Source organism: Podarcis cretensis (assembly GCF_951804945.1).
Source record: "Podarcis cretensis genome assembly, chromosome: 5".
Taxonomy (NCBI): Eukaryota; Metazoa; Chordata; class Lepidosauria; order Squamata; family Lacertidae; genus Podarcis; species Podarcis cretensis.
Window position 1 is genome coordinate 6972014 of NC_137174.1, and position 13858 is coordinate 6985871.

Consider the following 13858-nt stretch of genomic DNA (forward strand, 5'->3'; position numbering starts at 1 on the left):
AAGTTGCTGAATTACAACTTATTACCAAACTTTAAACCATGGAGAGACCTGGTCTGAATAGAGACATTGGATTATACATGATAAAGCTAATTTTTGGCCATCTCACCCTTTGCTTTTCCCTGTAAGACCAATTGCAGTCATTAACAGTCGTCAACTGGTTTACCACACCTATCAGCTGATCACCCATTCCCACCACCCTTCTGAGTAATACCCCTCCCCACCCTCTCACTGGTGACTTCTGTTTCAGTGTATCTGAAGAAGTGTGACGCGGCAGCTAAAAAAGCCAATGCAATTCTGGGCTGCATCAATAGGAGTATAGCATCTAGATCAAGGGAAGTAATAGTGCCACTGTATTCTGCTCTGGTCAGACCTCACCTGGAGTACTGTGTCCAGTTCTGGGCACAACAGTTCAAGAAGGACACTGACAAACTGGAACGTGTGCAGAGGAGGGCAACCAAAATGGTCAAAGGCCTGGAAACGATGCCTTATGAGGAACGGCTAAGGGAGCTGGGCATGTTTAGCCTGGAGAAGAGGAGGTTAAGGGGTGATATGATAGCCATGTTCAAATATATAAAAGGATGTCACATAGAGGAGGGAGAAAGGTTGTTTTCTGCTGCTCCAGAGAAGTGGACACGGAGCAATGGTTCCAAACTACAAGAAAGAAGATTCCACCTAAACATTAGGAAGAACTTCCTGACAGTAAGAGCTGTTTGACAGTGGAATTTGCTGCCAAGGAGTGTGGTGGAGTCTCCTTCTTTGGAGGTCTTTAAGCAGAGGCTTGACAACCATATGTCAGGAGTGCTCTGATGGTGTTTCCTGCTTGGCAGGGGGTTGGACTCGATGGCCCTTGTGGTCTCTTCCAACTCTAGGATTCTATGATTCTATGATTCTAAGTGTGCATGCACATGAAAGCTCATATGAATAACAAACTTAGTTGGTCTCTGGTAGGAATTTTTTTTTTTTTTTGTTTCATCCCTAGAGTGGTATTCTTTCATCAACCATCCCATATGCAACTCCTTTTCAGTGGAGTATTCTACAGGCTCACAGAACAATCCGGAAAATGGCATTTTGACACTACTCGCCTTTCCTTCCACTAGCCATTGCCCTCTAGCACTGGAGATGGGATAAGAAATCTTCTCTACCTCTGTGCAGGGAGAGGAGAACAGCTCTCAAAACTTGTGTCTTGAAGCACTGGAGTTATAATGAGACCTTTGGGCCTCACTTAGAGCAATTATTCTTGCACTTGCAGATTTTCCCACTCATCTCACAGTCACGGCGGCTGGTAAAACGTGGGGAACTCACAGCGTTGGAGTACAACCTGAGCTTGAAGTGGAAACTGACCACCCGGCCAATCTACCTGCACCTCTTTAATGACTACCTGCTCCTGTCTCGGCCCAGAGAGTAAGTGTTGGGGGAAGGGTTCCATTACTCCATCTTTCACTCAACATTTATCCCTCAGCAATCCTAACATCCTAGTTATGCAAATGAGGTGGGTCAGTTCCTTTCCTTTCAATTCCCTTTCCTTTTAGTAACACATACCAGTAAATAAACATTATCATATTCTTAGTCCCCATCCCCACTTTTACAAGTCCAAATATGTATAAATATTCAGTATAAGAAAGTTTTTGTTAAATTCTCCCCCCACAAAAATACTTACTTGACACTCAGTCTTCTTTTTATTTATACAATTTCAGATTAATTTTAAAAAACCACATGATTGCAGCAGGAGAAATGGATGAAAGAGGTTATGTTATAGTAGCTTGGCATAATTTTAGATGGTTTTGCATTCAGGTGGCACAATTTTTCAAAATGGGACTTTATGTTAATTTAGGGAAGGTATGCATTTTTCCATCTTCCATCACTAAAATGTATTGTTGTGTTATGTGTGAAGAGGAGGGGGCAAACACTCATAATTTGCTAGGGCGCAAAATACCTTTATGCCAGCAATGGCAAGGAGTCTTCTTTCTTACTCATTAAAACCAAGCTTTTAAAATGCCCCCTTTTTCTTTTCTTTCTCTGTCCCCTGCAGGAATGGGCGCTTTATTGTATTTGATTTTGCTGCTTCCTCGAATGTGCGTGGAGAGAAGTGTGAAATGAAACTGCACGGCTCAAGCAAAAATCTCTTCCGTCTCTTCCTGCTTCAGAACAATCAAGGGAAAAAAGTGGAGTTCCTCTTCCGTACAGAAACACAGTAAGCAAAAGCCAAATGTTTTTGCATTGGAGAACTCCCAGCACCACAACATCCCTTAGTTCAACTTTCAGAGTGATAAGAATGAGATGATGCCTTGTGCAACCACGTATTTACTAAAAGCAACACAGAACTATCTTTCTTTTATTACATGAAGTATATCAGTTTTATTCCATGTATTAACAGCAGGATTGTAGCAAGGTGAGAAACCTGCAAAGTCTGAAGGGGAGGGCTTGCAAGCTCAGCTCTGCATCCAGCTGAGGGTTGACTTTGTTTGCTACCTCCTGCTGGAATTACCAGCTTCTTTTTGCCTTTTGCGCAACTTACTTATTGTTGCATTTATATTCTCCCTCTCCTCAAAAGAAGCTCAAAAGAATGGTAAAAAGGGTATGATCCAGCATTATGTAATATCTGCATCCATTTACAGATTTAGCATAGGCAGAGGCATAGTTTAGACACTCCAGCCGATAGTTGAATATCACCCAGAGCTGACACACTGAAATTAATGAAGGTTAGGTCCATTAAGTTCAGTCAAAGGCTGGGTGATGCAGAGCTATACCAAAATTTCGCAGCTGGTGGTGGAGCCTGCTCGCCGTTAAATTTTGGCATAACCCCTATCTACCGCGCTCCGTCCTACTTAACATCGCTTATGGCCGCGTCTCACCGATATGCCTTCATTAGAGCTAGGTTCAATGTCTTTCCAACAAATGTGCTGAGACATAGATTCACTAAGGGCCAAGTCCCTTCAATGTGTGCTTGTGAAATGAAAACATCGGAATCTCTACATCATGTTATGTTTATCTGCCCTTTGTACAGTTCAGCCCGTGCTAGTATACTAAACTCCATAATCCAGCCTATGGCTGACAAACCAGTAGACCTACAGCTTGCCTGGGTTCTTCAAGATGTGGATCCTTATATTACCCTACAGGTTGCTAAATTCCTAACAGCCGTCCTCTCGTACAAGAGACGGAATGGAATGTTGGCTGATTATTGATAGTTGTAAGGGTTTTCTGTGGTGACAGCAGATGTTGATTTTGGTGTGGTGCCAGAATCTTAGTCTTAATCTTGAGCTTTTCTTGTGAATGGCTAATGTCTGTCCTTGTGAGTTGTGAACTGTGTTGTATTGCTTGTGGCTTGTACGAGTCCGCTGTTTTATTTGATTTGTTTTGTTTTGTTGTGTTGTGTTTCATGATGGGTGTAAAGCCGAATAAACATTTTGATTGATAAGTTCAGTGGCTGCTAAAGGGCTGTGAAAATTTGTGTCCCAGACTTTTCAGACTCGTAGAAGGGACACGGGTGGCGCTGTGGGTTAAACCACAGAGCCTAGGACTTGACGATCAGAAAATCGGCGGTTCGAATCCCTGCGACGGGGTGAGCTCCCATTGCTCGGTCCCTGCTCCTGCCAGCCTAGCAGTTCAAAAGCACAAAGTGCAAGTAGATAAATAGTTCCCGCTCTGGCGGGAAGGTAAACGGCGTTTCCGTGTGCTGCTCTGGTTCACCAGAAGTGGCTTAGTTATGCTGGCCACATGACCCAGAAGCTGTACGCCAGCTCCCTCAGCCAATAAAGCGAGATGAGCGCCGCAACCCCAGAGTCAGCCACGACTGGACCTAATGGTCAGGGGTCCCTTTACCTTTACCTTTTTTACCCACATACTATCTGAAACCTGAGGGGCTCATTGGTTACCAGATGTGAAATATGTGGCATTATTTTCAGCTCTTCTGCCCCACTACTGATCCCTTCTTCCAAGTCATTCTCCAACCCTTCTTCCGGTGCTGCCCACTCATCAGAATCCAGCTAGTCCCTGACATGTAAATAATAATAATAATAATAATAATAATAATAATAATAATAATAATAATTTATTTATATCCCACCCTCCCCAGCCGAAGCCGGGCTCAGAGCGGCTAACAACAGTAAAAGTAACACAGTTTACATAAAATCACAATCAATTAATTGAAATGCATTCTAAAATCAATTCATTCTAAAATCAATTCAGAGTCAAATTAATGGCAACCATTGGGCTAGAGCTCTATGAGGATTACAAAAGGAGAGAGGGGGTCAGACTGTGCCTTGGCCAAAGGCCTGATGAACAGCTCTGTCTTGCAGACTCACCCCTTCTTACCTAGCAGGGGGCACTATTTTGTGGTTCACTTCAGGTGACAAAGCATATTGAGCTGGCTCTGCCAAGAACAGTGGCTTCCTTTAAAGCCGTTAGTTACCGTATTTTTCGCCCTATAGGACGCACCGCCCCATAGGACGCACCTAGTTTTTTGGGAGGGAAATCAAAGGAAAATTTTTTATTCCCCCCCCCCAGGTTTGCGCAGCCATCCCCAAGCTTGCTTCTCCCCCCCGCCAGCCTCCAGATCAGCTCCGGGAATAGCGGGGTGGTGGCGCTCCGCCTCCCCGCTATCCCCCGAGCTTGTGGGGCTGACGGGGGGAGAGTAGCAAGCTTGCTTCTCCCCCCCCCCCCGCCAGCTTCCAGATCAGGTCGGGGAATAGCGGGGTGGCGGCTCACCGACCCCTCTGGCTCTCCAGGCTTCAGCGAAAGCCTGCATTCGCCCCATAGGACGCACACACATTTCCCCTTCATTTTTGGAGGGGAAAAAGTGCCTCCTATAGGGCGAAAAATACGGTAGTTTGTTAGTGAGCTATGAGCATGACTCATGGTGTGCCACAAGTAAAGGAAGCAAAATATACCACTACACATCTTGACATTTCACCAGCAACTGCCGCTTAAAACCTGGAATGCCTCTCTCCTCAGTGCTTTTCACTTTTCTCCCCCCTGCCCCAGGAGTGAGAAGCTGAGGTGGATTTCTGCGCTTATGCCCCAGCAAGCTGAACCTGACCTTTTGGACGACCCTGGTAAGATTGCTCAAGACATAGAATGCAAAGGGCAAGCTCACATAATACGGGTACAGTGGTGCCTCGCAAGATGAAAAGAATCCATTCCGCGATTCTCTTCATCTAGCGGTTTTTTCATCTTGCGAAGCAAGCCCATTGACGGATTAGCGGATTAGCGCTATTAGCGGTTTAGCGGCTTTTAGCGGCTTTTAGCGGCTTATCGGATAAGCGGATAAGCGGCTTAGCAGCTTAGAAAAAGGGGGGGAGGGGGAAAAACCCCGCAGGAACTCGCAAGACATTTTCGTCTTGCGAAGCAAGCCCATAGGGAAATTCATTTTGCGAAGAGCCTCCAAAACGGAAAACTCTTTCGTCTAGCGGGTTTTCCGTCTTGCGAGGCATTCGCCTTGCGGGGCACCACTGTATTACGTATATACAATAGCAAGCAAATATCGACAGCAGCAACAATGAGATGCTTGCTCAAAGCATTTCTGTTTTCTTGGGTGTTTCCAGAAATGTGACTCCAACTCTTATATTTATTCATGGTTAATTTTACACTGTGTTTTCATTGTTTAATATTTTATTGTGCTTTTTGTACTGCCTGCCACTTGGATATACCATGTCAAATGGTATATAAATTTGTTAAGTAAAATACAGTACACACTGATCCTGGGCACTTATTACTGTTGCAGGTTCTTTATTAACAATGCAGCAGCATGAAATATATATAAATGTCCAGTAGCACCTTAAAGACCAGCTAAGTTTGTTCTTGGTATAAGCTTCCATGTGCGTGCACACTTCTTCAGATACAATGGTACCTCAGGTAACATACATTTCAGGTTAAATGCACTTCAGGTTACAGACTCCGCTAACCCAGAAATAGTGCTTCAGGTTAAGAACTTGGTTTAGGATGAGAATAGAAATTGTGCTCCGGCGGCGCAGCAGCAGCAGGAGGCCCCATTAGCTAAAGTGGTGCTTCAGGTTAAGAGAAGTTTCAGGTTAAGAACAGACCTCCGGAACGAATTAAGTACTTAACCAGAGGTACCACTGTACACTGAAACAGAAGTCACCAGACCCTTCTATATTGTGGGAGGGTGGGGTGGGGTTTTTTCAGGAGGGTAGTAAGAGATGGGTGATTCTTTTTCATTATGCCCATCACATTACTTTACATATGAAGAACTAAAACCAGAAATGTGTGCGTTCCTTCAATCAAGGACGAGAATTCTTACTGGATATGCAGTTAAACTAAGCTGAGACTCAGTTTACATTGAACACACAAATCTCAAAATTGAAGAACCAGGAATGGTACAGAAAGTTTTATTCAAAATAAAAAAGAGATGCCCAAGCTATACTGACGAATTCAGTATGTGATGGTTCTAGGGGTTGCTCGTGCATAAATCGGCGCCACGCTTGGCTGAGTTCCCTGGGTGAACCCTTTCTGTCTGGACAGCCACTCACCCGTGGCTGTCTCAATCGCTGGCAGAATCCGTCAGTGGGCGTTTCTTGAACTTCTTCCAGCAAAGAAGCTCTTTGACGCCTAGTCTCCGCCTACTCTCCCTGCGCGGAAGCCTTCTCCGCAGGGAGGGTGTGAGCAGCGGAGGACCCGTGCTCTCCCCGCTGGTCTCCGGCGAGGAGTCATGGAGCCACCTCGCCGATTCCCCCATCTGCCCCTCTTCTCCACTAGTGTTACGCTGATTTCCTTCCCCAGAAGATGGGCTGCTTCTCTCCCTCCCGGCACGCTCTCCGGAATCCCTCTGGAGCCCTCCCTCTCCCTCTGGCTCTGATGGCAGTTCCCTGACACAGTATTTTATTTTTTTCAAGTACATTTTAGGTTTCTTCGCTTGCTTGTTTTGAAAAAGAACAACCCAACACATTTGAATGGTTAACAACAACAACAACACACCTGGTAACTGATAATCACTATATTCTTTCTTTCCAAGCTCTCTTAGATAAACTTCAAGTTCAGTGTGTGAGGTCATACAAAGCCCGAGAGAATGATGAGCTGGCCCTGGAGAAAGCAGATATAATTATGGTCCTTCAGCAAAGCAGCGACGGTAAGTGGATTTGGCAAAGTTGTGGCAAAGTGCTGTGAGGGGCAGGAAAGAGAGCTGAAAATGTCATGGGGTGACTATGACCTGGAAGGTGGTTTCCTTTGGAACTAGGAAATTGCTTACATCGTTGAAAAATTAAAAATGGAAAATACTGCTTTCCTTGGGTCTAAGCTGTTTTTCACCCAGCAGTGCAAAAGCCTCTGCTGACATGGCAGCTCCCCCCGCACCCCGGGTCCAATTCAAGTGGGAAAGCAGGGATAAAATTTGGCATCAGGGAAACAGCCTGTGGGGAAAGGGTTAAACACCCTTCCTGTCACTGCTGCAATCAAATGAGAGCCTTCCATGTATTAAAAGTAATACTGGACACAGGAGAAGTGTCACCCATCTGTTGAGTAACATATCCAGGTATTACTTCATTTGATAGCACGTGAAATCTCCCAATAGATGGTGTTTTGCTCCTTTTTCAGACGAGAATAGGTAAGAGACAGAGAATGGGAGCTTTCTTCTGAATTGCCCTGGTCCACACACACTGCATGAAGACAGAGAGTGGTAACTTATCACTGTTCGCACATAAGCACTTGCCAGCCTTCTGTTTGGTCCTGCCATGAATTTGACCACACTTTGTCAGAAAACCAAGAAGCAAAGGAGTACAGTTGTGCCTCGTGTTGCGTAACCTCTAAGCTATTGAATCTTCGGGTTACGGCTGCAGCAAACCCAGAAGTGGGTTTGCTGCTCGCGCATGCGCAGAAGCGTTTTGTGGCACCGCGCACATGCGCAGAAGCGATCCTCCAGTTACGGAATTTTTGGGATACGGCCGGGCCTCCGGAACGGATCCTATTCGTAACTGGAGGTACCACTGTATTCAATTCCACTCAGCACTTGTTAGGATGGTAAAGATAACCAGCTAAAACACACTTAACTGTTCAGGGTATATCATGTATTATAGATTTTTATTCTTGTCCCTGCGGAGCTTAACAATGTGCCTTTTTGATGGTGAGAAAGACCACAGAGAAAGCAGGAGAGGACAAAGAATCAAGGGTGGCAAATGATTAAATGCGAACAAATTCCAATAACATATACACAACCCTGTTTGTTTTGGAACTAAGCTCCACTTAGTGTAATAGCCTTCGATTGGTTAGAGTTGGAGATGAGGATTCAGAGGTCCGCACTCATCAGAAATCGGACTAAGGCAGGAAATTCTTAAAATTTCACATTGGCACTTCGGAGGATGGTGCAGTCAGTCAGTTCTGAGACCTAAGCTACACCAGAATAAGCTCTCCCACTCTAGGGCGATCTCATCTTACAAGAGTTAAGGACTTGCTGCACCTTAGGTACAAATGTGGTTGTATCACCCAGATGGCTAGCCTACCAGGGTAACTTGTAGACCAGGCTTCCTCAACCTCGGCCCTCCAGAAGTCTTTGGCCTACAACTCCCATGATCCCTAGCTAGCAGGACCAGTGGTCAGGGGTGATGGGAATTGTAGTCTCAAAACATCTGGAGGGCCAAGGTTGAGGAAGCCTGTTGTAGACTGTAACAACTCACTAAATGGTTCTCTGAATGTTTCACCCTTCGTGTCTGCAGGGTGGTTTGAAGGAGTGAAACTCTCCGATGGGGAAAGAGGCTGGTTCCCTTCCGATCACGTGGAAATAATCTCCAGCAAGCAAGCTCGCCAGATGAATCTGAAGGAGGAACAGCGTGTCAAATATGCAAAACAACAAGTCTTTCATAAGAGATAGGGCCCTGTTTTCCCCAAAGACAAACACTTTAAAGCTTGTCTCCATTGTGGCTCCTTAACCCAACAGTACATTGCTGTATTTGGTTTTCTGGAAGAGAAACCTCCTTTGACGCCATCAACAAATGTTTAACCAATACAGGACACAGTACGAACCGAAGAAATGAAAACTGACTTGGTGGAAAGATTCTCTTCCTGTGCATCACTAGAGGAGGGGAAAAAAAGAGAAGAAAAAACCTGCATTAGCTTTGGCTTGATGGTTTCAAATAAGAAATACAGTTGGAAACTGGATATTAGGACTTCTGGGAACCAATTATTGACACTGCCGTTGTTCCAATGCATGAACTCCTCGCTTGGGGCCTTTGCTTCAGTTTCTGCTCTGCCAAATGAGGCTATGACTTACCTCACAGAAAGGTGTGAAGCTAATAATGTTCCCAAATGCTTTGAAGTCTTCCCAAAAAGAAGATGCTAGAGAAAAGCAAAAATATATTTTATATGTATTGTCATGGAAATTGGCTTTTCTGTTTGAAATGCTTCATTTATTTTAATTGCTACGTACTTCTTACCAAAGAAGATATGATACATATATATGAATGAAAGGGAGCCAGGTTCCCCTGAACTCTGCTTTACAAAAATGTTTGCCAGCTTTTCCTGGTCTGCTCCTCTGCTTTTAACAGTAAATTGACACACACAAATTCGGCAGGTGAAAGCATTTCACACCTTTTGTCTCCACTTCAGAAAAGCTTCACCTGCTACTAATTTCTGCAAGTCAGTGTGTAATTAAAGGAACAGGAGAAGAAATCCAGAGAAAATCTATACAGGGAAATGGACTAAGAATGCAGGGAGAAGGAAGACATATTTGCCATTAACACATCCCTTTCTTCTGGAGACACTTCTTTAGTTGGATAACATTCCCCCCCCCCTTATTCTCAGCTTGAGGTTTGTGCTCAGAAAGTGTTTGTGGCCAGCCCAAGAGCCTTAGGAATGCACAAACTCATTACAAAGAGAAGGCAATGGGTCAGATTGCTGGGGGCCCGCAGCAGGAACATCTGAGAAATGACTGCTTGGTGCCTGGCAGTAGGTACTGTGTCTTTTAAGGGCAGAGGGTACAAGCTTTCTGTGCAGATGGTCCCAGATTCAATCCCTGCTATTTACAAGTAGCATACGATGGGAAAGGTGCACACCTGAGACCCATTGACAGCAAGGGGGTGGGGGCAGAGGGCCTGTGGCCCTGGGCGCACAATTTTGAGGGGCGTGCCTCTCCAGCCCACTTTTTAAACTCTGGAGATGAGCCACAGCGCCTTTCCACATCTTAACTTGGAAGCCCAGGATGAGCTAAATTAACTCGCAGAGGGATTTTTCCTGTACCATCGCCCCAGTGCGGCACAGCCCTGCACTCCTCTCTGCGGGCATTGGGAGGATTCACCCACCAAGGGGCATTTCGTCCAGTCGGGTTCCCCCCCATGTGGGTGCAGGTGGTGCAGCACGGCCCCACTTGGCTCCAGTGGAGGGGGGATCTGCTCTGGCAACTTCAGCGATGAGGGTTGAGCTGTTGCAGCAGACTCCGTTTACCCCCTCTGCATCCTGCACCCCCCTGACGCGCATGCCTGCCCCAAGCACCAGCAACCTACGCTATGCCACTTGTTAACAGTCATGATAGATGCACTGGATACGCAAATAGGAAGCTCCTATGGAAGTGCCATCAGCTGTGGAGACCAGGCAAGACATAACTCAGGATGTAAAGCAATGTTCTTTATCAGCAGCCATTCAAGATATTGCAGTATAAGAAACAAGGTAGAAAAAGACTGAGACAGGCTTGGTGTGTGTAACTGTATATTCTGTTTTTGTAATGGCCTGATCAAGCACACCTTAGACCACTGAAATCAAAGGGCATAGGCCTGGTTAAATCCACATAGGGTTGTCACCTGAGGCTGCTTAATCTGCCTTCAGAAAAACCCAGATTCTTCCTAGTATAAATATTTGACAGTCAGATACACAGGGGCAAGACTTACAATCCAAAAACACATTATGCCCGAACTATAAATATTGCAAATGTGCAGTTGCTTTCCTCAGAGGCGGCTTAAAAAGGATGGTGGTACCAACAAATTTAAACAGGTTTTTGCACAATTGGCTTTTGCAAACATTTTAAAGAAGATCTCTTCATTCTACAAAGGTTGGTGGAACTGAAGCTCAAATTGCAAATTACTTGGAGTTCTGTGATTCTTCCTCCCATGTTGCTTTTCTTAAGCCAAAGCAGCCAATAAGTCTGAGTACAAGAAGGGAACACAGAGGAAATTGCTTTATTATTTTGCCTCTGGTTATTTTTCAGCTCAGAATGGCCCTGCCCAACCTACTTTTTCATCTGCTGGGGAAAAGCAACAGGACCCCATAGCTTTCCCCCATGGGGAAAAGCAATGACAGTTTTTTGTTTTTTGTTGTTTTTTTTTGGGGGGGGGGGGGACAATGATAGTTATAGTGGAACAAACCAATACAACCCTATATTGCATTTTGCAAACATGACCTTAGTGTCAGGAAGCCTCTTTCCTCAAACAATGGGAGTCAGTGGATTAGTGATACGCACTACCTCTTGACCCCAGAACGAGAAATGGGGTGACCTGATGCAGAGCTGGAGCTACAGGGGGCGGGGGGGGGGGCTAGCCAGGTTTTTTGCCCCAAGTGAAGCCTCCAGAGGGGCACCATTGAGGCTCCCGGCCTGTGCATGTGTGTACGCAAACATGCATGGGGGATGCAAAACTGGGTGTTTGACCCAGGTAAAGTCTAATTCAGGGGTTGGCAACCTTTTCCAGCCATGGGCCAGTCCACCGTCCCTCAGACTTTGTGTGGGGCTGGACTACTTTTTTTTGGGGGGGGGGGAGAGAATGAATTCCTAGGCCCCACAAATAACCCAGAGATGCATTTTAAATAAAAGGACACATTTTACTCATGTAAAAACATGCTGATTCCCAGACCATCCGCTGGCCAGGTTGAGAAGGTGATTGGGCCGCATCATGCCCCCGGGCCTTAGGTTGCCTACCCCTGGTCTAGTTTCACCCCTGTCAGATGCAGCACTTTCAGCAGTTGTGTTAAATGATAAGTGGTGGCTTCTTAAACTATTAACAGTGCCAAGCCCTATCAAAGTTGGTATCTGGTCAGGGGAGTTAGCAAACTCTGAACTGGGGGCAAATTCTCACTACAGAGAAGTTTCGTTGAAAGAAGAAGGTGGAATTTACTTTAAAAGGAGGGAGGCTGCTTAGGAAAGAACATACATGGAGAAAAATGGTGTCCAGCCTGCTTCTGCCAGCTTTGAGGTTGCTATGTTTTTCATGTTGCTTTCCAAAACACACTCTGTTGGAAGCTGCCCCCCGAGTATTTGAGATTCTGCCCCCCTCCCCACCACCACACCCTGGGCAGAATTGGAGCCAATCTAGGCAGGATGGCATCAGTTCCACATGCTCCAATACTAAATCTTTTAATTGCCTTTTTAATGCTGAACATTCTCCTTATCAGAGAAAAAACTGGTGAAGAAAAGTCTCCTAACCTCACAAACTTCTCCCTTCTGGAAACAAAAAATGGTTTTGTGGTCTCCTTGGGAGAAATCCTCACAGCGGGGCTAATTTCATGGATCACACTTATACTCATATTTTCCCTCCATGGAAGTCAAGGTGGCCTGTGCTTGGCTCCCTCCCCCCCCCCAATTTCCTCTCCACAACAACCCTGTGAGGTAGGCTGGGCTGAGAGACGCAGTGCCCAAGTTATTTGAACTTTGGTCTCTCTGGCCCGACACTCAAACGCAGCCTTTCTCAACTTTGAGGGCCCCAGATGTTTAAAAGGTAAAGGTACCCCTGTCCGTACGGGCCAGTCGTGTCCGACTCTAGGGTTGTGTGCTCATCTCACTTAAGAGGCCGGGAGCCAGCGCTGTCCGAAGACACTTCCGGGTCACGTGGCCAGCGTGACAAAGCTGCTCTGGCGAGCCAGCGCAGCACACGGAAACGCCGTTTACCTTCCCGCTAGAAAGCGGTACCTATTTATCTACTTGCACTTAAGGGTGCTTTCGAACTGCTAGGTGGGCAGGAGCTGGGACCGAAAGATGGGAATTCACCCTGCCACGGGGATTCGAACCGCCGACATACGATCGGCAAGTCCTAGGCATTGAGGTTTTACCCACAGCGCCACCTGCATCCCACCCCAGATGTTTGCTGGGCTACAACTCCCATCCTCCCTCACCAGCAGGACCAATGGTCAGGGAGGGATGGGCGTTGCAGTCCAAGCAGGGCCAGATTTAGGTTTGGTGAGGTCCTAAGCTGCTGGAGGTCATGGGGCCCTTTATATGTCCAGGTGTCCTTTGTCAACAACAAATTGTCACTGTTTCTTGTGTTGAATATATGATGTATGGTAATTTATGGACCTACATGTTGCCATGCAACTAGTCCATGCAGAATGTAGGCACCCTATACAGTCATACCTCGGACACTTCAGGTTGCGTTTTTTGGGGGGTTACGGACCTCCGAAACCCAGAAGAATGGGTTACTTCCGGGTTTTGGCAGTTGTGCATGCGCAGAAGCGCCGAGTCACAACCCGTGTATGCGCAGACGTGCAGCTGCGGGTTGCGAATGTGCATCCCACATGGATCATGTTCACAACCCGAGTGTCCCGTGTATATAAAGGTAAAGGTAAAGGTACCCCTGCCCGTACGGGCCAGTCTTGACAGACTCTGGGGTTGTGCGCCCATCTCACTTAAGAGGCCAGGGGCCAGCGCTGTCCGGAGACACTTCCGGGTCACGTGGCCAGCGTGACATCGCTGCTCTGGCCAGAGCCAGAGCCAGAGCCAGAGCCGCACACGGAAACGCCGTTTACCTTCCCGCTGGTAAGCGGTCCCTATTTATCTACTTGCACCCGGAGGTGCTTTCGAACTGCTAGGTTGGCAGGCGCTGGGACCGAGCAGCGGGAGCGCACCCCACCGCAGGGATTCGAACCGCCGACCTTTCGATCGGCAAGCCCTAGGCGCTGAGGCTTTAACCCACAGCGCCACCTGCGTCCCGTCCCCTGT

The 13858-nt window shown here is 46.6% G+C and overlaps 1 protein-coding gene across 2 annotated transcripts in view; it reads left to right on the plus strand.

Annotated features, from left to right (window-relative positions):
• LOC307215643 (uncharacterized protein) overlaps window positions 1-9323 on the plus strand; it is a 76626-nt gene extending 67303 nt beyond the window's left edge. For both annotated transcript variants that reach the window (XM_079975079.1, XM_079975078.1), the window contains exons 11-15: window positions 1250-1401; window positions 2030-2191; window positions 4981-5051; window positions 6968-7081; window positions 8661-9323. In XM_079975079.1, the coding sequence (XP_079831205.1) occupies window positions 1250-1401; window positions 2030-2191; window positions 4981-5051; window positions 6968-7081; window positions 8661-8815 (654 nt within the window). In that variant the 3' untranslated portion in view covers window positions 8816-9323. The remainder of the gene's footprint in view (window positions 1-1249; window positions 1402-2029; window positions 2192-4980; window positions 5052-6967; window positions 7082-8660) is intronic.
• Window positions 9324-13858: the final 4535 nt, after the last annotated feature.